Below are 26,671 nucleotides of genomic sequence, written 5' to 3' on the forward strand. Positions count from 1 at the left end.
AGACAAGCAGGTGCTGGCCAGAAGAGCTCGTAGAAAGAAGTTAAAAGCTGCCGAGAGACCTGACTGCAGACAGAGAAGCAGAGCTGACAGGCCAGAGCTGACGAGGAAGAAGCAAACGCTGCAAGCAGCAGACAGCAACAAGCAAATAATACGGCAAAGCCAAAGGACAGAGTAAGCCTGCTAGATTTTAATTATAGTATTTCATGAAAGTTAAGAACTGCTGTCTGTGATTTGTTATGGCCTGGCCATCTGTGCACCGCTTAGAATCATTTAACCTGTGCACTCTTGTGGTCCAGGTGCTCTTTAATTTACAATAAGGGAATTTTAGATTACACTGTAGTAGGGATTATTAGATACATTAGGTTGGCTTGAAAATCGTAGGATGAACTATCTATCTATCTATCTATCTATCTATCTATCTATCTATCTATCTATCTATCTATCTATTTTCTGCTGTCTCTCTGTCTGGCTTCTATTTATCTATCTTGTATCATCTATATCTTCTATCTATGTGTTTATTTATATTTCTTTATAATTAACTTTAAACAAATTGAAGGTGTGTGAATGTAGACATTCTATGTTCTTTTGTAGCAAGAGGGCAATAAATTACTAATATGGCTAGAATTTTCTGCAGAACCATGAGAGTTGGGTGCCCAAATCCGATTGAAATTCAAAAGTAGTTGGGTGTCTGAAAAAAAATTGGCTGCCTTCTACATCCCAGGATCTCTCTCTCTCTCTCTCTTTCTCTCCCTCTCTTTTCTATCTCTCTATCTTCTATCTGTCTATTTTCTATTGTAGACAACTATTTTCGTTTATTGTTCATTTATTGCGTGATGTTATAATTAACTAACATATTATATCATATATTATCATTATATGCTAAATTGAGTTAAATTGTAGGATTATAGAAGTATAAGATTGATTAGTAGTTAGAAGGGATAATTATGTATTAGGTATCTAAGTAAGTAGGGTTGAAACAGAAGGCATGTAGGCTCAGGCCTACAAGATTTTAGCTTAGCTATTTTAGGCATTGGAGCTAAGAAATGCTGATATAAGTAAGTTACTGAAGAATAACCCGATGCCCTAAGGTTATGGGGAAAGAGGAACCAAGTGGTAATGTTGCAAAACATTACCTGGAAGATTAATTTTATCTGTTTCCGACATGCCTTAACCACAGGATACAGGTTGTGCGTCAATGCTAATGAGAATAAAGAGAACCTACACAACCATAGAAATCAGGGTCCCTTAGGTTTCTAGGGGTCATCAGACCAATAAGGAAAAAGAGGGTTGACACTTTTATGGACATGCACAGAATGTAAGTATAGACAGACTCATGTTAGAAAAAAGAGGGTGCCAACAGCAGGAAAATTCAGCTCCCTCTGGGAAATTCCAGCATGAATCAACCCTCTACTGATGATCAATCCATGAGACACCCACCAGACCCTAACACTATTGTTAAGACTGTGAGTATAACTATATTTGTAACTTGTGCATAAGTCTGTATAGAATTTCTATATGCTTGCGTAGTCATAGCTTTACTTGTAACTTTAACAAAACTTGTAAAAGAGACTAGGCCTTGTACTTGTGAATGTCTGTGTAGTCACTACCGTTGGTATTTATGTGTTCCTAGAGACTCTAAATCTCAAGCAAGTAGCAGAGGTGACTTTCACTCTCTTAAGCTTGAAAATGTAGCCACTCGAGCCATTACCACATTACAAAAATAACTTTAAATAAAATAAAAGACTTCTCTCTCTCCCCCCCCATCTATCCCCACACACTCTGAAATACTCTGAAATACATCTGGTACTGACCAAGGTCCATGGTAGCAGTCAGAGCTAGATGGACCTAGAGTCTGATCCAGTACTTCAGCACTTCCTATGTCACTATATTAAATGTTCATTTACTCTTGTATACTTTAAGGCAAGGAAGAATAAATTAGATGTTGGCCTGAGCTTTTGGAAGTCCTGAAAGAGGTGGAGTTTTCCTTTTTCACTGACGGAGGAATTTGAAATCACAGGGCATCTCACAGAGAAACAGGAAAGCAAAAATGGAAATATTTCATAAACACAAGGTATACCATTCCTCTTACATTTTGCAGTTTCACTTCCTATTGTTACTTGGAAATGCTGAAATGCTTCATAACACTTCATATTAAAGGTACATTCACAAACAGTTTATAAAAAGTTCATAAATGATGAATAAATTTTGTTAATAAATGGCTACTCAATTATTATAGGGTCCAGCAGCTCAACAGGTTGTTTTAGTCATAGGGTATAAGCAACGATAATATCTTTTACTGATGTGCTTATCTATAATGTGTCTATAATGCCCACTGCTCCTGTCTGCAATGAGCTTATAACATCTATTAACCATTTATTAACTAATTATAATATGAAAGGTGACCAAGCAATTTCATCTCCAGCTTTTTTTGTGCAATTTTTTCTGAAGTTCATGTGTTCCATTTACTCAACAACAATGCCACATTGCTTCATAGCAGCTATGTAATACAGACTCGGGCCCAATCTTGCTGTATTTGGTGGCACCTAAAATACATCTTAAACTCTGAACAGTAGGGTTAACCTTGATCAATACTTATTTCCTATTTACCCTCGGTGATGGGGTGTATCAACCCTGCACCGGCAATGCAGGAGTTAAGAAACTGCTTTGGGCCCAAGAGGCTCCACCCCTTCACCCTTGCTGGCATGCTTCCAATGAAGGGAGCATATAAAAGGAAGCAGCTCAGCTCCCTCTGGGTTGGCTGAGGAGAGATCAGGTGTTGGAAGGTGTCCATGAGTTTCTCAGCTGTTTTCATTGTAGTTGTAGCCGTGTTGATCCTAGGATATTAGATTTTGAATGATTGCTTTCAACATGTGTTAACTCCTTATGCTTAACAAGCTGTTCCACCTTGTATTTAGTTGTGACACTCTGAGTACTGTTCCCAGATCTGAAGAGGAGCTCTGTGGAGCTTGAAAACTTGTCTCTCTCCTCAACAGAAGTTGTTCCAATAAAAGATACCTTCTCACCCACTTTATCTCTCTTTCTCCTCATAGAGTTTTCCCCCCTGTTGTTCCAGTGTAGGAGAGATGTGTGAAATCTTTCCGAACAGGCTTTGGGTTGCCCCTTGAGTATGCTTTAATGGATTGTCTGGATCTCTGTACATTGTCCATCCCTGACAGATTTTTGAGAGATGATACATTCTCTTGACGTTTTTTTCCCCAGGGTGAAAGTAAAATCCGAATTTCCCGTGAACTCTCAGAAGGGGAAAAATTAGGAACAAGTAACAGAAAGGTGCGGGTGAAGAAATGCCTGGATAGCCTTGGGATTCCCTGTAATCTGGTAAGAGTCTATAAATGTCTTATAGAATTATAGAGAAACATACAGATCATTGACAATGGTAATGATTACTTATGCAGAGCTGGTGAAAATGTGCTCATCAAAAAGGTTTTTTGTTTTCTGGGTTTTTTCAAAGCTTTTAGAATAAAACAAACTGAATCCAATGGGACATAAGTGAATGGCTAAAATTAAGTGCATGGTTAAGTGCTTTGCTGATTTGGGATGAACTTAAATACATGTTTAAATATAAATGTTGGAAAGAACAGGTTCTGAAAAATGAAGAAAACATTTTTTTTCATTTATGTAGAATTTTTTCACAATTCTTTTAAAACTTCAAACCTGATTTTTTCTGTTTCCTAAAATCACATATATTGTGGTATTGAGGTCTCTCTCTCTCTCTGTGTGTATATATATATATATATAATCAGTTTTGATTCTTAAACAATGATTTTTTCCAGGTTTTGGGGAAACCCCTAAAAATATCAGTAAAAAAATTCCTTTTAAACCAAAAGTTGTTTTTATCACCAAAATCCCCCCACAAAACAAAAGGAAACAAAAACCCTGATGAAATATTTTCCAGCATTTCTGATAATTAACAGTATTAATGCTACATGGATTACATAATTCATACAAATATCATATATTATAGCAGCTATTGGAGTTATTCTTTAGATGAAGAGGTAAAATCAGGCCTCATTACTGCAATCAGGAAAGCTTGTGAGTAAAGTTACTCATGGCAGTTGTCTCATTTCAACCCGTAGAAATAAAGACACTTACATGGGTGAATGCTTGCAGAATTGGGTCCTACAAGATATTCTTTTAAATTACATGATGGGCGATATCCTAGGTGAGAATGGCAGGTGTTTGACTGCAGGTACCATGAAAGTAACTTAGACGAGCAATTCCTCAATAATCCCAGTTTATACATTGTCATCTCTTTTCCTTTCCTCAGGATGATGTGCCCAATATCGCCATCCTGGGAGCTGGTGGAGGTCTTCGAGCCATGATCGCCCTTCATGGAACCCTGCAGGAGCTACAAAAGCATGGTCTCTTGGACACCATCATGTACTTGTGTGGGGTCTCAGGTTCAACTTGGTAGGCACTTGTCAAGAGTGAATGAAATTGTGCCCTTCTATAGAACTGACAGCCAGGGGAAATTATTGCTCTTGTTATTATTAACAAAAGACATGCTGAGTACTTCATCTCCAATAGGAAAACACTGTCTGTCCATTTCCTGAGGAGGTGAGAATACACGTTACCAGCACAATCTAGGGCACCCCACCTTTATCCTACCATGGGCTCAAGGCACAACCCAGTTAATTTAGTGACCCCACCCTTTCCTGGCATGGGCTCGGGGCATAAGGCATTCACCCTTACCAGTCCTGGGCCCAGGATGTAACCTGCTGGGGGTTCATGGGCTCTTTTATGAGTAAAAGAACCTTACACAGTAATATCCTTAACCTCTATTTATTAACAGTTACCAAAACAGAATACACATGCTACATATACAATTCTCACTACTCCTAATAAGGCAGATAAACTTTACTCAATGGCCAATCAAGATTAGATCTTCCAGGGCTCCAGCTTCTGCATGGTATTTTTGCCAGTTGCTGAGGTCTGGCAGCTCTGATCTTGAGCTGTGTCTTGGAGTGAGGATCCAAAGAACTTCCCTTTGGACTCGAGTTTATATAGTTAAAACTGGATTCTACTTAGCTATACCTTAATCAATCATTTTAAACTAAACAGTATTTTTCACCAATCCTAGCCCATTATGAAACAATTCTTTAACCAATCACACTTCAACACCTTAGCTGATTTAAATCTTGCAGAAATTATTTATGCAATGGACAGAAACAATAAAATAATTACACAGGGACCATACAAGCAATAGAGAAGTAGGGGCCATAATGGCAAATCAATAGAACTATAGATTTAACCATCACAACTGTTGATAAGTGGTTTCCTTGCAAACAGAATACTATCAAACAAAATTGTCTATAAACATCCTAAGATCTGTTTCTTTATCTGGTGATGGTGGGTACTATTAGGACAGGAGTGCCTTCTTAACAGCCTGATATTATATTGTTTTGATGCAAATTAGATGGGGACGTTACTCCCTGCTTCTTAGCTCCTGGTGGCTATTGTCCTATGGCTTTTGCTTCTTACTGCAGAAAGGCCTTGGCCTGCATACATTGCAATGTAAATCCAAGGTTCAAACTCAGGCTAAAACTCAATACCTCTTCCATCTACACACAAATCATGCAAACCCAGAGCTTAGACCCAGGGTCCCAGGACTCCATGAGGGTAGAGGGTCTGAGCCTGAGTCAGGCCAGAACCCAGGGTTCAAGATCTATTGCTTTGCAGTGTAGACACAGTCCCACTGGACTCATGCTCTGGGAGTCAACCAAAGATGTCCCACGGGTTGATGTCCTTTTTCCTATTGACAGTCAAGTTTTCCCACACTGCACCACAAACAAAGGGCTAATGCAGCCACATTTTGGGAGGGCTCTAGAAAGTCTGGGATATGGGTGGCAGAATATGGTCCTGCATAATGCAGTGTAAACTCTGGTGCCCCAGATTGGGACCCAGAGTTCAACAATTCCAAACCTGAGGTTACAAATGAGTGTAGATGCTCAAGTCCTAGGTTAGCAGACCCAGAGCCTGCTAACCTGAGTTCTACTAATCCTGGGCTTACATTGCTGTATGGACATGCCTTTTAGGTCTGACCCTCCTAAGATTTCTACATGAGCAAAAATAATAGGGGCCAAGCCCTATACTTCTAACTTAATATTTATAGATCTTGCAGTGTCATTGTGAATTGCTTGATATCTGGTATTTCCCTTAAAGGCCAAAATCCTTCAGTCATGGGTCTTTTGTGAGTTTTATGGCTTATTTACCCTTAAAACGCTACAGCTGCTGCAGTTACGCCGCTGTAATGCTTCATTGTAGACACTAGCTACACCAGTGAGAGGAGTTCTCTCGTCAACGTAGGTAATCCATATACTTGAGAGGCAATAGCTAAGGCAGCAGAAATATTCTTCCATTGACCTTGCATTGCCTACTTAGGGACATAAATCAGCTTAACTATGCCACGCCAGAGTGTGGATTTTTCACACCCCTTGAGCAACAGTTATGCTGGCCAAACAGTCTAGTGTAAAACAGGCTTTAATTATATTATGAAGCGTAAGTGTCTAGCTCTGGTGGTTGTGGAGAAAAGCTTGGAAATGTGAACCCTACCAGCTCAAATGCCAGAAGGCAAGTAAAAAGAACCCATGTTTTTAAAGGTTTCAGAGTAGCAGCCGTGTTAGTCTGTATCCACAAAAAGAACAGGACTACTATTTTAAAATAAATCTCATGATTTTTAAGCCAAACTCAGGATCTTCTGTGACCTGACCTGTGATCTTTGGCACACTTGTTGTTGGCATTAGTGCTGAAAGCAGGATAGCAGAACGGTGCCTACTACCTTCTGTTGTCCCTTTCTCTCCAGTCGAGGGCCAGCTATGTTAGTTGTCGTTAAAGAGGGGCAGAGTGTGTACAATGGTTTGGGCCATGGGAATAGTGAGAAGTGGACATAACTGGGGTTCGGTAAACTGGAACAAGTGACAGGGTGTAACACCAGATGGGGATATCCAGGTGGAAAAGAGACAATAATGGTTGCAAGGTTGCAGGATAGGGTGGAGAGTTAGTTTCTCAATGGAAAAGGAGACTGTGTCCTTCAGAACATCCAGCTAATCTGACAGGGCCACATACTGATAGCCTTATTCACAGTGCGTAGCAATTGACACAGGAGCCTAAGGGAGTTAGGCACTCTGATGTTGATGCAATTCAAAAGGAGACTGATACCAGTGGGCGACTTCCTAATTATCGTAGTTACTTATCTGCCTCACATTAACATAGTATCTGAGCACCACTGCATTTATTTTCAGAAAACCCCTGTGAGGTAGGAAAGTGTCTGTATCTCCCTTTTCCTATGGAGAACCAGGGCTACAATCTCTGGGAGAGCAGGGAGTGGAACCCACATTTCCCAAGTTCTAGACAAGTGCCCTAAGCACTGAACCATCATTCCCTTTCCAATCTTTCTGCACAAATAGTCCCACCGAAGTCAATGTTAGGGCAGCAGAGTCATGATGGGCTGGGCAGATCTGTGGATGTTACAAATGTCCTGAATGTAACCAGAGCTGTTCAAACTCGGTATCAAGGACCCTGTGTATTGCTAATGGAGATTCTCCATTTGCTCAGCCTGGTAAGGACCTGGGGGATTTGGATTTTATCTCTGCTGATGCTGTGACTCTCAACAGCATCTATCCAGCCAGCCATGTGATCCTTGCGGGTTACAAATGCATTGCAATGATGGAACTATGAGTGAGAATATTCTAATAAATAACTATGCAGATATTGAAATGGCTGGGGAAATAGCCCATATCCTGTTCTCCTTACCATCTGTGTTTTGTCTCTGTAATAGGTGTATGTCGTCTCTCTACAAAAATGGGGACTGGACAGAGAAATTGCAGGCCTTGGAGGAAAGTATGTGTGCTAGACTTTCCAAATACACCTGGAGTGTCCCAAAGGCAACAAAAATGCTTCTCGAGGCAGCTAAAGATGAAAATTACTCCCTGACTGAGTTCTGGGCCTACACTGTGGTCTATGGAATGTTACATGAGGTGGGTGAAAAACTTTCCCTTTTGTAACTTTCTAAGGTCCTTGTCTGGCCCCACTCACCAAAGTACCAGGGTGCTTCCTTATCTTTTACTGTGTTTAGCCTCACAACATCTCTGTGAAGAGGGGAAGTGTACAGAGGGGAAACTGAGGCACCGAGCACCCAAAGGCCAGATTTTAAAGGTATCACCTTGTGGGATGAGCATGCAGGCACCTAGCACCCATTGATTTCAATGGGATTTAGGTGCCTACATGCTTCTGAAAATCCACCAGGGTGCCTAAATAACTTTAAACAACTGGCCCTGCTTGATTTGCTCAAGACCACATATGGTATGTCTACACTGCATTGTAAATCTGGGTCTAGTGTACCTGACATTTCCAAGCCTGGGCTGGAGTGTCCACACTGCAGTGTAAACCTGGGCAAAGAATAACCTGCAATGCTGAGTCTCAGGGCCTGGATCAATTGACTTGGACTCATGGAGCTCAGGCTTCTGGGTTAAAAATAGTAACATAGGTTGGGGCTGGAACTTGGGCTAGAGCTGGGCTCTGAAACCTGGTGATGGGGGTGGGTCTCAGACCCTGGGCTCCAGCCCACAGGAGAACGTCTATACTGCTGTGTTTAGCTCCACCACTCAAGCCCCATGACCCAAGTCAATTAACCCCAGGCTCTAAGACTTGATGCTGTGGGTTTCGCTTTGCAGGGCAGATTTACCTACAGCTGCTGGACTAGGTGTCACAGCCATGCTAATGTGGTCCTATTGTAGTACCCAACCTTCTGACTCGAGACTGTGGCTTGATTTGAGTCCACACAGGAAAACAAGAGGGCTTGGACCCAAGTCGCTGTGGGACACTGGCTCTGACCCAACCCTCTATTAAGGACCTAAGACCTTGGGTCCTGAGTCCATGCTGAGCCAAGTCAGACTGATTTGTGTGTGCACAGAAACAGGTCTTGGGCTCACACCTGATTCAGATGCCGGGCTTAGTGTAGAGTGTAGACATACCCTCAGGGAGTCCGCAGGGGAAGTGGGGATTAAGTCTTAGGCTAATGGCTTGACCACTTAGTCATAGAGGAAGTTTGGTCTCATAAATAAATAAATGCTGAGTGGCTCCACTGAATTCTGCAGAGTTACTTGAGTTACTTCATGTATACCCCTGGGTGACTGAGGGTCAACTCCACATCTGTCTAGCTATCATCTCAGCATGTGGATATGTATTGGCTCCTTGAGCTCAGGCTTGGACTGAGCTGTCAGGGCAGGGACTATAGGCAATGTTACAATCATAGTTTTAAATTAGGAGTGTGTTTGTCTGAACCTATAAAATCTTGTCTTTACAGCTGGACAAGGGACACTTGTCTGAGCAGCAGAGTGCTTCTGAGAATGGAAATAACCCCTACCCCATCTATGCAGCAGTGGATGAGCGAAGTTTTTCCAAAGTAACTGAATACTCTCCAGGTAAAAACAAACAGCCAAATCTGCAGGTAATGTCAGTGGAAAGAAGCCTGACATTTATTTCATCAACATGCAACTCCTCGAGCCAGCAGAGATGTAAAGGTTGTCTTTAGAGGTGACTGAAAATGAAAAAACAAATTGTGAAAAAAATTCAAAACATTTAAATCTTTTATGTTCAGCAGGATTATTAATGGGCCCCTTTTTCACATTGCATAACATTTTCTTTAATATTTGTTTCCTGTGTTTCCCCTAGAAATTTTATCTAAAACATATTTTCATTTGATTTTCTTTAGCAAAAATCTTGATTTTCAGTAAGAAAGGAGTAAGTGAAACAAAACCTTAAAAAAAATCTTAAAATATCAGTAAAACTATGGCAGAAAATTTCACAAAACATGGAAAATCCAGGTAAGATCTACTACTGCTGGGAATAAGTTTTCTTCATGCAAAATCTTTTTTTTTTTTTGAGAAAAATTCAAACTCACTATTGTTTTCTTTTCCCCTTTGTCCTAGTTTAGTCTATCCTTTTAGGTGGAGGCACACTTTATTTATTATTTTATTTACTTATTTAGATTTAACAATATAAAATTATGCATCTTGAAGCTAACATCATTAATAACACAATAAAATTCCTGGAGCATGAAAGAATAATTTCACAAGAAACTCACCAGCAATCGCTCCATTCACTTTTAGCTATAACTTGAGCTGATCAAAAATGATCCAACAAAGTAAAAACTTTCCATGAGTATAGGTTAGTTTTGACCCCAAGAAAATCATGTAGAAAAATACCAAAATGAAGCCTTTCAACTTTTAGTTTGAAGAAGACATTTTGCTTCAAAATTAATTTTACAAAAAATAAATTAACATGAAATAAAAAGTCAAAATCACAATGAAACTTTTTTGATTGACCAAACTAAAATTGTCTTGAACACTTCTTTTTGCAGGGAATTTTTCATTTTGTTTTGTTTTCATTCCAATTCAGAACAAAACAAGATTTCACAAATGTGGAGTTTCCCTCCAAATGGGAAATAACAGCTTCTGCACAGCCCTAGATGTGCCAAGAATTACTCTTATAATTTGGACATGGTTTAGAACCAGGTGGTAGCTCACACATTTTGGGGAGGTGCTAAGGGACTAAGATGCGGTGAGAACCAAATGGAGGAATTGTAGATGAATTAGGGGATCACATGGGCCTTCTGGAACACTGAGAGAACTCTGCATGATGGGGCATCCTGGAAGATAGCATGAAGTTGATAATGGGAGAAGGTAAGGTAGGAGGTGAGGAGGTAGGAAATTCAACGGTGGAGCAAAGGGGATGATCAAGTCAAGCTGGGAGAAATATTTTCAATAAATAGTTTTTTTTTTCACTAAAAATGCATTTTCAGACCCCTTTTTGTTGAATTCTAATATAATGAATAGTTTCCGTTGGGGAAACAAATGTTAAGTGTAAAGCATTTTGTTTTTACTGTTTGATTTCAAATGGTCTTTTAATTTCAAATGTGGTCATTAAGAAAAGTGAAAACCGATTAATCAAGGAGGAAAGAAATGAGTCAACTAAAATGTTTTGAGGGACTTGAAATGAATAAAACAAAACAAAGTTTCATTTTCTGTCAACTCAAAATGATTTATTTATTTACTTTTTAATTTGGTGAAAAATTAGGGTTGTTTTTTTCAGTTTGAATCAAACTGGATATTTCTCCAGAGTTTTTGGTTCAGCCACTGAATTAAAAATTACATTATTTGCTCAGCTTTAGTGGTAAGAACTCTGAACGGAGACACAGGTGGTGTGGTGTTGTAGTTGGAGCCTGGGAGGTTAGGACCAACAGCTTTATACAGAATGTGAATAGGAGTCAAGGATGGATGTGAAGATGCGACATCATGGATGGAAAGAAATATTATTAATGTAGACATTGTTTGAAGCACGCTCACATTCCCCTGAGTTATGCATACCTCATGCCACCCTTTCCTGCTGATTCATCTGCCACCTCAAAACTGTTGCTGGGCTTTGTTTCCAAACTCTTTCTTTTTATTTTTCAGCAACCTGGTTTGAGTTCACCCCCCATGAAGCCAGCTTCCTTGGCTATGGAGCAAGTGTACCCATGGAATACTTTGGAAGTGAATACAAGAATGGGGAGCTAAAGAAGCAGAAAGAAGAGAAAAGCATGAGTTACCTACAAGGTGAATGATCATACCCCTGTTCCTTAGCAGATGGAGACAACTGAGGGTGGTTAGATGCATAGATATCAGAAGTAAACCATGGAATTCTAAAATGGAGAAATATTTACACATATTAGAGAGCTTTTATGTAGATAGTTGAGCGGGGTAAAAAACAGTTTTCATAAGCCATAAAAGATTTTGAGTTATCAAAAGAAATTCCTTTCCTGAAAAAGAACAAAAAATCAAAATTATTTTTTTTTCACAAAACAAAAATAAAAAAACAGTTTTGTTTCAGGTGGGTTGAACTATTTCATTTCAATAAGAACAGCCACAATGGGTCAGACCAAAGGTCCATCTAGCCTAGTAGGTCCATCACGCCTAGTATCCAGGCTTTCAACAGTGGCCAATGCCAGGTGGTTCAGAGAGAATGAACAGAACAGTCAATCATTGAGTGATTTGTCTTCCTATTTTCCACACCCAGCTTCTGGCAATCAGAGGCTAGGGACACACAGAGTATGGGATTGCATCCCTACCCATCATGACTAATAGCCATTGATGGACCTATCCTCCATGAACGTATCCAAATCTTCTTTAAATCCCATTATACTTATGCTCTCCCACCGACATAGCTACCGCTGCTTTTTGGGCATGGTTTATGCTGACGGGAGAGAGCTGTCCCATCAGCATAGAGCAGCTACACGGGAGACCTTACAGTGACATGGCAGCAGCAGTACAGCTGTGTCTCTCTAAGGTCTATAGTGTAGATATAGCCTGAGTTGATAACCAGTGTTTGTGTTGCTCGGCCTTTTATGCTCCTTTGAAAACCCAGCCTTAACCAACAAGCTTACCTTCTAGGGATTTTAAAAGGAGATAGGTTCCCAAATTTCAATTTCATTGGGAATTGGGCATCTAACTACCTTAAGCTCCTGTGTAAATCCCAGCAGTATTTTTTTCTTGCTCTCTAGAGGATATGGGCCAATTTCTACTCTGTTACACCTCAGAGTAACTTCATTGACTTGAACCGAGATTCTTGTGGTTTACTCTAGTGTAATTGAGATCAGAATTTGACCCTTTGCTACATTTTGGGCCATCTGGAGGACAGTCCATTGGATATTGGTGAGGAATCTAATTAATGAATAACCTTAATTACCACACTCCTACATGTGGTGGTAATATGGAACCATTACATGTTATCACAGTTCAGTCTTCTGAGGATTGTGATACTTTAGTTTAATTATGGTTGCTGGATTTAGTGGGTCTTCGGTAGTGTTTGTGGCATGTGGTTTGCAGGAGGTCAGATTTGATGATCTCATGGTCCCTTCTCCCTCAAGGTCTATGACTGCAAGACTTTAAGATCTTTGGCATGTGTTTCCATGGTTCTATTTCTTGACCCAAACTAGAGACCGCCTTACATAGCAGAATAGGTTCTTAACATGGAACTAGTAATGGTGGGGATTTCTCTCCCCCGCTCTGGAAAATGTGATAATATTTTTTTTAATTACTGTGAAAATGTTCAGTGGAAAATTTTTGCCTTTTCAGAAAAGAAAGGAAAAGATAACCTCCTCACAATAAAAATGTTCAGCGCAAAAGCAATAAAAACCAAAACTTAGTTTTGAAAACCATAGAAAACCAAATCCTTTTGAAAACCAAAAAAGTAAATAAATTCAGTTTTCAACCAATAAATTCATAAATGAATACATAAAATAAAAATTAAAAAAGTTTCTAATGAAAAAAACCCTTTTCATGAAAGCAGATATTTTACCTGGCATTTTCATTTTGACAAAAACCCAACTTTCTCAAAAAAATAACATGAAGAAAACACCTTGATCAACCCTAAGTAGAACCTGTGTAAGTAAACAGAGTCACAGCCTTTTATACTCTTTTGCTTCTTGTTTTCAGGTTTGTGGGGAAGTGCCATTGGCAGCAAAACAGAAAATGAAAAAGTCCTAAAAGGTATGCCAGTTTCTGTCCTCATAGCACACTGGAGTCAGAGCTCGGTCCTCAACTTTGTGCTGGATGGGACTCTCTAGAGTGGAGTCTTCTTTATCAACTCCAGAACAAGCTTCCTGCACTGCTCTAAATAAACCCAGGTGTAAGGACTTTTACAGACCACTGCAAACTGCATCTCTTTGTGTGTGCTGCTGAAGGTGATGATGTTTCATGTTCTGCAAACTTTATTTATTTAGCTAGTTATTCTATTTTAGGTTCTATCAAAGGTTCTTAGACTGGCTGTTTTTAATTTTTATTAGAGGAAGTCAGAAACCCACAATTTTCGGTGGGAAAAAAAGTCCAACTTTTTCTACTTGGAAAATAGTAAAATAAGTGTGAAAAATTGGGATTTCCTCCACTTTTCTCCCATCTTTTTATATTTCTCCACCTGCCACTTCCCCCAGTGAGTTAAGAAAAAGAGGATGAGAAATACAAAAGGAAGAAAGAGATTGTAAAATGCAGTGAAAATTCAAACACCAAAAATAGAAAAATGATATTTTTTTGGTTTCTAAAATGAAATAAAGTGTCATCTTACATTCTTTTTTCTTTGTTTGTTTCCTTCTATGGTTTCCTACTGGAATTTTTTTTAAAAACAAAAGAAGATCAAAACTGATATTTAATGGAAGTTTTCAACTTTGATGAAGCCACATTTTCAGATAGGAAAAAATGTTGGTCAAAACATTTATATCAGCTCTAGTTTTATATATTTAAAAAACCCTTAATAAGTCAATATGTCAAATGGGAAGTAACAGGTCTAGATGATGGTTTGAGTCATATGGGCAGACAGAAAGGGATATATAAGCCACTCCCACTCCAAGTGTCACTTTGTCCCCCGTTAGTTCAATCACAAATAGAAGTGACATCAACTTCTGTAAGTGTCCTAGGCACCTCTAGAGGGGACACAGCAGCACACTAAGCGAGTGTTCAACATGGGATAATGATAAGCTAGATATTTAGTGACAAGATTGGTGGGGAGTAGACAGAAATGGGTGTGGTATAATTTCATCAATATATTTTTTCTCCTAAATCATAGTGGCCTAAAATTTGTGTTCTAAAGGACTGAATTATTGTCAATGTATTGTGAAATAACTGACTTGCCTACTTGAGGGGTTTTTTTTCTTCCAGATATATTCTTTGGCTTCTTTAAGGGAGAAAAGGAATCACATTCACCATCTAAAGAAAGTAGGTCATTATAGTCCGTGGTCACTCCAATGATACAAGTGGAATTACTTACCAGATGTGCCTACTGCTGATGTCTATAAAGGATCATTCCCTTCCCCTCCGCCGGGGGGAAAATACTGGTTGTTCACTGAAATACCAGAAATCAAAAATATTTCATTAACAATTTTCTAAAAAATGATTTTTTTTATCAAAACCAAAACAAATTTACTGGAAAAAGAATCAGTTTTCTTATTCTAGTCATTCATGAAAACAATGAAAAAATTCAACCCCCAACTTTTGTTTTTGGTTGAAAAACTCTTTCAGATAAAAAAACTTGGATTTCCTCTACTTTCTTCCAATTTTGTTCCTTATGAAACTTGAAAATCTTGACCGTGATCTTTGTAACCTAAATGTTGCTTCCTCAATGATTATGTGATTGTCCATGGGTATATGAAATGACTGATAATCCTAATGGTATTTTCAGGTTGCCCGGAAGGAATAGTCAAGGGGTTTCCAGCACCCACCATTGAACCTGAAGCTGGTAAGTGTATCTATCTATCTATCTATCTATCTATCTATCTATGGCTGCCTGTTTTGTTCTAAGTCATTAGCCAATAGTTGGGGCCTTCAGGGCCATGTTATTAGGGGGAGGAATAGATGATACAAGTCAGGTACATTTGGTCTAATCTTTATTTACAAAAAAAAATGTACAGTAAATCATGTCTCCCTGAACAGAGTAGGAACAATAAAACCAGCAGTTTCCTTGCTCAGAAATCCCCATGTCTACCACTCAAAGAGTTCTGTGCCCAAGCAGCTCAATCTCTGTGCTTCCTTTTCACAGTCACACTCACAACTCCATCTCTTGGCTTTCTCCTCTGTGATACCCAGCCTTCAATGAGTATTGCAGCCTCTGCACCTGCAACCATAGTTTGTAAATCTGTACATTTTTATTTATGGAATTCATTATAGTGCTAATCAAGACACTAGACCATGTCATATGTGTGTGCGCATGTGTGTATGTGAGAGAGAGAGAGAGAATAGCTTTTTGATTAAATGGAATTATTTTAAATATATAAAATTTCTGTTTTCATTGAAATTTGGGGGATTTTCTTAATAATGTCGGTAACAACCCAAACTTCTCACACCCTTATTTTGCAGCTAAAAATAGTTATGACAGAAAACTTTCCAAAAGCGAGCTGATGTGGCCATATTGCCGGACAATGGGGAAGATGATATTAGGGGTAGAATTTGAACTGACCAGAGGGGGATTAATGAATGTTTTTGTGAGGCAATAGGGGAAGAGGCTGTAGTAGTTAAGAAGGGAAATAATAAAGTCTGGACACTGATTGTAGCCATGTGGATACACAGGAAGGGATAATTTTTTTATAAGATGAAAAGAAAAAAAAATGTGGAGACATTCCAGACTAGAGGTAGGGAAGGAGAGGGAAGAATCTATCCTGAGCTATTTAAACTAACAACTTTGTCCTTGGACTATTAGAGAATATCTCCATTGTTATCTGTGTGTTGTTTCTTAGGCCTTGTCTATACTACTACAGCTGTTACAATGGCACAGCTATGGCGCTGCAGTTGTGTCACCATAGTGCCGTCTTGTCAATACTTCCTGCAGTGATGGAAGGGGTTTTTCCATCATTGTAGTTAGTCTACCCCCTTGAGAGGAGGTAGCTAGGCTAATTCTTCCATCAAACTATACTGGGGCTTCGGTCAGCTTTACTAGGTCTCTCAGGGATTTGAATTTTTCACACTTTTGAATGAGGTAGCTAAATTGACCTAAGTTTTCAGTTTAAACCAGCCCTTAGATATTTGTGTTATTGTCTGTGGCTGTGTGAAATGACTGGCAAGCCTTATGACATTTTCAGGTGATATGGAAGGCTCATTGCAGAGTGAGCCAGCAGGAGCTTCACCAGGAGGCTTTTCACCAGGTAGGTGTATATAATCCTGGATCTCTCACTCTGACCCTATAGCTGTAACTGCTTTTATGTTCATAGCATTCAAACAGGGAAGTTGGATAAAACATTAAATACTCTTGCTAGAAGTTTGCAGTGTAATATTACTTTATTTGTTTAAAAAATCCAGAACCTTAATATTCAGTAAATAAATATATAGAGAGAAAAAGCAGGCTGCCCCCTAAGACAGAGAGGCAAAACTCTCCCCACCTTGATCTAGGCTGGCTTTATTCAGAATGACTTCTTAAAAACCTAGATCACATGCCTCCCTTAGAGCCCCATAGCCTACAAGCCGGATCAGGAAACCCCTTACAAGTAAAGTGATTGCTAACACATATTCAGACTAGCACCACTGCATTGACAGCAATGGAATTGCTTCTGATCTACTCCTGCTTGAGAAGATAATCATATCCAGATTGTTAATTACATAGTCTCATGAGTAATTCTCATGTTCTCTGTTTTCTGAGTGTGTGCTCAGGACCGAAGCTTCCTGGGAAGCTCCTGTTTCTTAAATAATATAGGCAACTCTTTGATGGTCACTACCGAAGTATCTGAGAAGCTTTCAAAAATTCAGGATGGGGAACTGAGGTTCAATGAGAAATAAAGTGGGGAAATTCAAAGGAATCTCAACATGTTAAAATTGATATTCAGTGGGATATGAGTGTTTAATACCTTACAAATCCCAGCCTAAGTGACTTCTCAAATATCACCTAGAAAACTTTTGGCAAAGCCAGGAGTAGAACTGCCTTGAATTGATTCCCAATCCATTGCCTGAAAGTAATACTTGAATACTGTGTCTGATTCTGGTGTCCATATTTGAAAATGGGACATTGAGACATTGAAGCTGAATGCAGAGATGTGTCACAAAAATGATGCCAAGTCTTATACAGTGAGAAATTTAAGAAGCTCAGTCTGTTTAATATATGAAAAAGAAGTCCAAGAGGTGATTAGATTATGGTGTTTAAATACCTTCACAGTGGGAAAATACAGGCATACTCTCAAATCTAGCAGGGGAAGGGCATAAAAAGAAGCAATGGCGGGAAGTTAAAGTCAGACAAATCAAAGTGAGAAATAAGGCACACATATTAATGATGAGGGTGATTAACCATTGGAAGAAACTCCCAAGGGAAGTGGTGGAATCTCCATCTCTTTGGCTTCAAAGTCTGATTGGATGTCTTTCTGGAAGAGATGCTTCAGTTAAACACAAGTTGACAGGCTTGGTGAAGGTAACTGGATGAAATTGTGTGGCCCATGCTATACAATAGATCAGACTAGATGACCTAATGGTCCCTTCTGTCTTTTAACCTACCTACCTACCTACATATATATATCTTTACCAATCTGTCTAATGAATACTGAAGCTTATAGGACTTTGGCATTCTGTAGTCATATGCTATTCTCTGCAACAGTGGCATACGTTGGGAAGAGGAAGTCATTGGAGTTACTATAGATTTTACCCATCAGTAAATGAGGGAAGAATCTAGCTTACTGCATTTTGCCAAGATCTCTGGGGGTCATGTCTTCTAGTCTTTCAGTGCAAACAATAATTCTCACCCTCATCATCTCTAGGTGACACATCTAAATCTGTATGAACACAGTTCCTCATGGGTCCTCGGACCAAATATTCACAGCCCACTCCCAGAGCTTTAAAATCCAATGTTTTGTAGAGATTCCCTGTCCTGTGTGGCAGCTACCACTGAGTAATTGTGAGTTACTGGAAATAAAAAGAGACTCCTTCTCTGCACGGAGAAGGAATTTTCATTGTACTCCCAAAATATTTAGCAAGAGCTTTCTTTGCACACATATTATGTGCAATCACAAAGCACATGGCAGGAGTGCTATAAGCAAGGTACAAGAAGTAATATTTCCATTCTACTTAGCACTGATAAGGCCTCAGCTGGAGCACTGTGTCCAGTTCTGGGCAGCAAACTTCAGGAAAGATACAGACAAATGGAGAAAGTCCAGGGGAGAGCAACGCACATAATTAAAGATCTAGAAAACAGGACATGTGAGGAAAGATTGAAAACATTCACTTTATTTAGTCTGGAGAAGAGAAGACTGAGGGGGTTATGACAACAGTTTTCAATTCGTAAAAGATTGTTATCAAGAGGTGGGTGATAAATTGTTCCCCTTAACCAGTGAGGACAGGACAAGAAGCAATGTAATTAAATTGCAGCAAGAGAGATTTAGGCTAGATATTAGGAAAAACTTCCTGTCAGGGTAGTGAAGCACAGGAATAAACTCCCTAAGGAGGTTTTGGAATCTCAGACACAGGAAGTTTTAAAAAACAGATTAGACAAACACCTGTCAGGGACGGTGTAGATAATACTTTGTCCTGCCTCAGTGCACAGAACTGGACTAGATGACCTATCAAGGCTCGTTCCTTTCCTACATTTCTACGATTCTATGTAAGTAGCCAGGGCTAAATTCGTCCTAGTTTGGCTTCCTAGTAGAGCCAGAGTAGTAGAGGAGACAAAGCAAACAAATGTGGAGACTCTTGAAACTGAAATGAGACCTCCCTCCACAAGGGCCAAAGTTCAGTGTATTTTTTTTTCGAGATCCATCTACATCAGAAAGCTTTGCCATGGAAGTAGGGAATTTTCCTAGAACTGATGAGTATGATTTTCACAAGTTATTTCCAAAGAGCTCTCAATGAGCACAAAGTGGATCTAGAGAATGAGAGACAAGCATTCCTCTATCCCTTCAACTTGCCTCTGTCAGGGTGAGACTTTAGTGAATAGCATTCACAGTGACTGGGTTTTCAAAGGATACTAAGAGAATTAGGTACCCACATCCCATTGGGATTAAATGATATTTGAGCACCTAACTCCCTTAGACTCTTTAAAAATCAAAACTGGTGACTATAGTTTCATTATCTTTATCTGGATTCTTGCCTAGGTGATTGCATTATTGTCAATGATAGTGTGCAGTGACTGATAACCCAAATATATTTTTCAGATACTAAGAACAAGTCAATTACTGAAAACATTAAAGGCGGAGGAGGTAAGTCATTTTAATCCCCTGTGGATTGAGTTTGAATCTCCTCTTGTACACTGGCTGCATGAGGAGATATTGGCATCTTTGTGAGGAGAGACTCAGGCCCAATGAACTGTTCAGTTAAAAAAATCCCTTGGCTCTTGTTCACCCTTCCTCATCAATAATAATTCTCATGTTTTCATTTTTTGACAAATGTCTGCTCAGCACAGAGCTGTTGTGGACTAGCCCTGTTTATGTGTAGGGATTTCTGTTGTACCCTTTATGGAAGTTTCTGAGCCCCTTCATCAATATCAATGAAGGTGTTTTCAAAAGGCATGAACACAGAAAATAAGCCCTGTTGACTTTCGGTGGGACTTTGCTCCTAAGTCACAAAGCACCAGATTTTCAAAGATATTTAGGTGCCTAGTGTTATTTTCAAAAGCACTTAGGCATCTAAAAGCCATTTTGTGTTGTCCAAAATGTTTAGATTGACTCAAAATTATTATTATAAGTGGGCCATGTTTGGATTTTGACCATTTTGAGTGTTTAACAATTGAAGGTTGTGTTTCCTCAGCTCAAAGCAATTCTAATGGGAGTCGAGGGAACTCAGCACTAAAAAGGGGTGAAATTTTTCAGATCAATTTTCTTTCCTGAAAAATGCACATTTGGGTCAGCCATAATATTTCATGAATTTGTGTCAAATTTTCAGAACTATTTATTTTATAACAAAAATAAATCAGAAAAAAAACCCAAATATTTCATACTGAAATTTTCAAAGTGAAATGTTTTGATTTTTCAGTTTCAAACAATTTAGAAAAAGAATTGGTTCAATTTCACTTAAAAAACTTTTAGAACTCAAAAAAAAATTCATTCTGAGTAAAGCCAAACATTTAATTCTCCCTAAAATTATTTTTTTGTTTACTTTCTCTTTTCACTGAATTTTTTTTTTAAATATTCATTTGGGATTTTTAAATTATAATTGTTTGTTCGACAGTGGAACCAAAAAATCCATTATTTGCACAGCTCAAATCAGCAGCTATAGGAATTGAGCCACATATCTTACATAGTGAAATATACGAAATGATTTATACTGCCATCAGGTGTTCTGTGCAGGGGAGAACTTGACAGCTGACACATCTCAATCCAGACAAGTGTGTGTGGGTCATGATGTGGCACAATGGGGGAATCCAGGATTCTGAGAATACTACAGCTTCTGTCTGTCTCAGTAAAGAATGACCTTTATTTCCTCACAATCAGTTTTGCTTTTTAATTTTTGCTCTATATACAAGACACGCTGGTATTTTCCCCCACAGCTTCTTGTCTGCACTAGCAAATAAAAGATAAGAACATCTCTGCTGATTTTCAGATGTTCCTGAATATATTTATATATTTAGATCTGATATTTGAATTCTGGTTTGTGCCCTCTCACAGGCTCAGTGGTGGATTTCGCTAGAATGTGGCAAAAAACCACTCATGGTCTCTTGACCTGGAAATGGGGAACGAATAATAACTTTCTTTACAAATGTTGTAAGTAAAATATGGGTTACTGACTCTGTGGTGTGGATGTCCCGTTTTGACAGTAAATACATCACACATAAACATGAGGTTTGTAAGGTTAGAAGAATTACATTTTTATTTTTCAATTTTGACATATGGTGTCAATGCTTATTTTAAGCATTTTTTTTATTTAAATTTTCAGTTGCATGAAAATATAGATTTTAAGCATTTTTTTATTCTTATCAATTTAAATACTAGCAGCTGATGAAAATTAAGAGGAGAATCAAATGAATATTTAATGACAGTAGACACAGAGATTAAAAAAATAAAACCTTTAAAAACCATTAAAACACAAATTGTCAACATCATATGTCAAAATATACAAACTTAATATCCCTAAATCAACTAATGATATCAGTTTTTAATATTCATTCACTAGTCTATTTTATAACTATTCTAATTTAAATTCTCAAGAAGCATTTTTCTTATTGTGCTTATCAATAAATTGTGATTATCAGTAGAAACAGTTTTGTATTGGTTTATATAAAGCAGGGGTCAGCAACCTCTGGCACGCAGCTCGCCAGGGCAAGTACCCTGGCGGGCTGGGCAAGTACCCTGGTGGGCCGAGCCAGTTTGTTTACGTGCTGCGTTGGCTGGTTCGGCCGATCACAGCTCCCACTGACAGTTCCAGTGACCCAGAGCGTCCTCTGCAGGCTGGTGCCTCGCTGCCACTGGCCCCAGTGTCCCTCCTGGAACTGGTGCCCCTTGTCCTCGGGCGCTGCCCCACGGCAGTTCACCCGTTCTCTAGGTCTCCCCACCCAGGGGAACTCCCACCCACTATCCCCACCTCGCCTCAGCCTTGGGCTACTGCCAGTCACCATCTAGCCCCTGCTCACTGGGCAGACTGCAGTGTAAAAGCCACTCATAATAGGCAAGGGGGGGTTGGACCGGCTACCCCTGCCTACCCTGGGCTGCACCCTTGCACCGTAGTACCTTCCTGGCCTTTGACAAGGCCGCAGCCTGGGGCTATTCCAGGTGGGAGCTGGCCAGCTCCCTTGCCCTATTCCCCAGCCCTGCTCCACTCAGGTACCCTGTTCAGCCTCCCAGCAGCCAGGCCATTCTCCTTCTAGAGACTGTCTGCTCCTGGCCCACTGCCCTCTTATAAGGGCCAGCTGGGCCCTGATTGAGGTGTGGCCATAGCTGAGGCAGCTTCTCCATTCAGCCTTCCCCAGCCACAGCCCTTTAAGGCTGGAGCGAGTCATCACTCCACTGCAGCCTATAATGATGCCCTGTAAATGGCAGGAAGGAGAAAGTGGTGGTTGTACTGTATAATGGCCAGTGGATGGAAGGATCAAGTATAAGAGAACTATATTGTATAATGGGCACTAGGGGCAGCAGAGGGCGAGAGGTGAGGAAAGGGCAGCCATACTGTACAATGGGCACTAAGGGAAGCAGAAGGTGAGGGGTGGGGAAGGGGTGGTTCTACCTTATAAGGGCACAAGACACAGACACTTTACCAAAGCACAGCTGCAGTGAATATTATTTATTAATCCTGCCACTGGCAAGGTGCACATTCTAATCTCTTAGTATGATAATTTTATCTTTGGATACATTCCTTTAGCTGCTCTTGACTCTACTGAGCTGGTGAAGGATAAAGTCATCTCCTTGGTAGATGCTGGAATAGCCATAAACTGTGCTTTCCCTCTGGTTCTCCGCCCGGAAAGGAAAGTGAAACTGATCCTCTCCTTTGACTATGGCCCTTTTGAACCATTTAAGGTAACTCCTATCATTGTTATATTTTTACAGTCAATCAAATTAGTAATAAAGGGCCCGTTTGTCCAGGTGATATTTGAACACAGAAAAAATACATTGTCCCTGACCCCAAGAGATAAGAATCCAACAAAGAAATTTACAATCTTTAAAAAACAACCAAGCAGTATTTTCTTTACTTTATTTCTGGAAAACAGTTCAGGATAGGAAGGGAGCAAAGAATTCCATCCCCTTCTACCCTGCTGGGGGAATGTTTAGTGGAAAGAATCCTACCATCCAAGTAGCAAGTTGGTCAGCCAACTTGAGTCAACACTAATACTTTTGTGAGGTGTCCCAGGGCCCAATGGATCTCTGCAGAAGATTTTCAAATGCACAATGGACAGTTCGGTGCCTTAATCAATGGAAGTTGGACAACAGATTCCCATGTGTGCCTTAGAAAAAGTACCCCATAGTGATCTCAAGGAAGGAAATCTGTTTTTCACCTTAAGTGAAAGATGAACCTTTGGTAGCCTTGAGCTTTCATGTGTCGAGTACGGGGGATGAATGTTGACCCATACAGGAAAATATCTCCTACTGAACCAAGGTGGGTGATGTAATTTCTTTTACTGGACCTACTAGCGTTGGTGCGAGAGACAAGCCTTTGAGCTTACATGGAGTTCTCCTTTGGGTCCTACTGAACCACTCAGATCTATCCCTATTGAACAGTTATGGGCTGCTGTGAACCTTCTAGCTCTGTTCTTGTGTACTGGACTCAATGTGCCATGTTTGATCTATGCTTATGGCTGTGGGCTGAGATATTTAAAGGCACTTAAGTGAGTTAAGCCAACCCATATTGACTTTTCCATGGAGGTAAATTCTTGCTCCTTTAAGCTTCTTTGGAAATCCCAGCTCTTTATAGACAGTCATGTGTTGTTACACAAACATTCTTCCTATCCCAAGAGCAGAGGGTATGGTTTCCACTGGAGGTTTTCTGCTTCATCAATTAGTAGAGGACTCAGAGAGGAAGTTTGGTTTTGAGTTATCTGTTTTGAGCTATCTGGTCTTGTGGACAGCAGTTCTTTTAAATAAAATAATCATGATTCCCTCACTTACAGGCCCTCAAGCAAACTGCCAAATACTGTAAAGAAAACTGCATCCCATTTCCTGAGATAGATGAGAAATTGCTCCAAGAGCCAGATAACCCCTCTGACTGCTACATCTTCAGAGGAGAGGGTGCTCCAACAGTCATGCACTTGCCACTTTTCAACAGAGTGAATTGCCCAGGTAACTTTCATGTCGCCCATTTTCTAAAATTCTACTGACCTCACTCTCATTTCACTTACATGGATGACTTAAATACAGATGAGTGTGGTTTGCTCTGAGCTAAGGTTGCAAAGGGGCATAGAGATTGGGATAAAATGTCAGATTGATCTAGTCCTGTGTCCTATGTTAAAGGGTATGTATTGATAGAAGCTTAAAAGGAAGTTGGGATAAATCACAGATTAGGTAGTTATAGAGTTATCTGCCATAGGGGATGTTTGTCAGTAGCACCTGTGGGTTTTTTGGTTTTTTTTTTGCCTCTGATTTGTAAACATTTTGAGCCCAATTTTCAAACATATTTAGATGTCGACAGATGCAGGTAGGCTCCTAGTGGGATTTATAAAGTGCCTAAGTGAATTAGGTATGTAACCTATTCAGCTGCTTTTGAAAATCTCACCAGTCGCCTATTTGTATCTTTCCACACCTCCATACATTTCAAAATTTGGCCTGTATTCCTTCCTTTTTTTAAATTTTAACTAATTTAAACGTGAATCTTGAAAATATCCATAAATATCGACATGTTTTGAATCCTACCATGCTCTTGGCTTTAATGTTGTGTGCAGTGAGTCCCATAGTTTTGTTGTTGTTGTTGTTGTGTATAAATAAAAGTATTTGCTTTTATGATTTTCACATTTGCAGATTTTCAGTTTCATCAAATGACTCCTTGAGCTCAGAATCAGGTAACTTCTTTCTTTAGAACTAGTGAAGACACAGAGGCAAATCTTCTCTCTGTTACACAAGTGAAGTCGAAGGAATAAATGTAGATTTACACTAGTGCAATGAAGAGATGAGTCTGGCACATAAGGACAAATTCAGAGAGGAATTTATAGTAATTTAGAAGTTGGAAAACCTTTAACCTTCTCTCAGCTGTCTGGGCATGTGAGTTACACCAGCTCAGACACCCGTATGTTCTGCACACGTTCTATTTCTCTTGATTTTTGATCCACTGTGAATGCAGAGTGTCATGACATTAAAAGCTCTGTTCCTTTAATGATGGGAGTCTTATAAGAACTCAGCGGCAATATTTTTAAGGGAGCCTAATGGAGGTAGGCACCCAAATGCCATTGTTTCCATTGAAATCCCTCGATAGGTAGATGCATAGGTTGTACTCTAGGTTAATTTACCTTAGTGCAAATGAGAGCAGAATCTGCTCCTTGTTTTTTCACAAACATGCTGCGTATGGGACACTACAGAGAAAAGCAAGAAGACAAAAGAATAGCTGGGGGAGAAGTAGAAGGCAGGGAAAATAGGAGAATGAATTAGATAGAATTAAAGGAAACTGTCTGAGTCTGTAGACAACCTGATTCAATAGCTCTGAGAAGTGCAAAGTGATCGCTGTAGACAAAACATCCAGATGCTTTGGGATTGAGAGTAGAGCATTTGTGAAACCCTTTCCCCCATACATGAGCCTCACTTGATTCTTCTCCTTAAGTCTCGGAAGCAAGATATTCCTCTCACGACGGCCTGGGAATCCTAGAATACAATCATAATAATAGTTCTAACTGTTATTGATACTACATTAGTAATATTAATATCCTCATCCTAAAAATGTATTCACATCTTTTCTCTCTTTGCTTTCAGCCTATGTGACAGAATGGAGAATTAGATTCACCCCTGTTCGCTGTCTCTACCATGTGGGAGACATCACCAAACTCCTTCAATCAGCCAGACTGAATGTATTGAACAACAAAGACAAGATTCTACAAGAGATCAAATACATTGTAGCTCACTCCAGGAAGGAGGCAAGCTCTTAAGAAGACTTTTTCATGTATTCCTCACATACGTTAATGCCACCCAGTAGATTTTGCGAACTACAGAATTGTCACTTGGTTGGAAAATGTCATCATTTGGGATCACAGTGGGGAGGGGAATCTTAGATTCTGCTATGAAAGCACTAGTACCTAGCTCATGAGTTAACCCATAACTGGACTGCACTTTAGTTCAGCAATTCTGATTCTGTGCATTAGTCAAAGACAAATTCTCTCTTCGTATAAATCATTCTTTGCTTGCTGTTATGAATTATTGCTCATTCAGTCTCTGCTCTGTGTGATGCCAGATGCCTTTTGTCTCCTGATGCACAATTTATGTTCAATGAATAAAGCTTATAAAATCTCACCATTTGCACACAGTGCCTCCATCCTAGAAATAGCTTGCAAAAACTCAAGTATCTAACACCTGTGATGAAAGCTATCGCCCCTTGCTCTTATCACTCTATAGGGCATTTGATACATAGAAGCAGTGGTCCCCAAACTTTACCTTGCACACCCACTTTCCCCTGTCTGTGCCACCCCACACAGAGCAGGGAGTGGAGTCGTGGCTCTGGGAAGGGAGGACGTGGACAGGGCTAAGGGGACCAAGGTTGGGGCTACAGCTGGGGGTGGGAGTGGGAGCAGACTCTCAGCCAGAGTGCAAGACCGGCAGTGC

At 39.7% G+C, this 26,671-nt stretch overlaps 1 protein-coding gene across 2 annotated transcripts; it reads left to right on the forward strand.

The window, feature by feature from the left end:
- On the forward strand, positions 1-26,362 carry LOC128847051 (cytosolic phospholipase A2 gamma-like). 2 transcript variants are annotated; one of them, XM_054046379.1, is made up of 16 exons: positions 1-171; positions 1,921-2,071; positions 3,220-3,336; positions 4,286-4,428; positions 7,796-7,994; positions 9,323-9,440; positions 11,472-11,612; positions 13,491-13,544; positions 14,706-14,762; positions 15,226-15,282; positions 16,619-16,681; positions 19,664-19,708; positions 21,113-21,208; positions 22,800-22,954; positions 24,043-24,211; positions 25,829-26,362. In XM_054046379.1, exons 2-16 carry the CDS (start codon positions 2,048-2,050, stop codon positions 25,999-26,001), a joined length of 1,611 nt encoding a protein of 536 aa, XP_053902354.1. In that variant the 5' UTR covers positions 1-171; positions 1,921-2,047; the 3' UTR covers positions 26,002-26,362. The 2 variants fall into 2 exon arrangements, with proteins under 2 accessions (XP_053902354.1, XP_053902355.1); XM_054046380.1 differs by lacking the exon at positions 1-171 and adding an exon at positions 1,312-1,463.
- Positions 26,363-26,671: the final 309 nt, after the last annotated feature.

This window comes from Malaclemys terrapin, chromosome 12, assembly GCF_027887155.1.
Source record: "Malaclemys terrapin pileata isolate rMalTer1 chromosome 12, rMalTer1.hap1, whole genome shotgun sequence".
Lineage (NCBI taxonomy): Eukaryota > Metazoa > Chordata > Testudines > Emydidae > Malaclemys > Malaclemys terrapin.

Bases quoted from the DNA above. Each gene is read 5' to 3' on its own strand.
- LOC128847051 (XM_054046379.1), top strand. From the start codon at position 2,048: ATGGAAATATTTCATAAACACAAG. The intron at 3,337-4,285 runs GTAAGAGTCTAT...TCCTTTCCTCAG, and splicing joins TTGGGATTCCCTGTAATCTG to GATGATGTGCCCAATATCGC. The intron at 24,212-25,828 runs GTAACTTTCATG...CTTTGCTTTCAG, and splicing joins CAACAGAGTGAATTGCCCAG to CCTATGTGACAGAATGGAGA.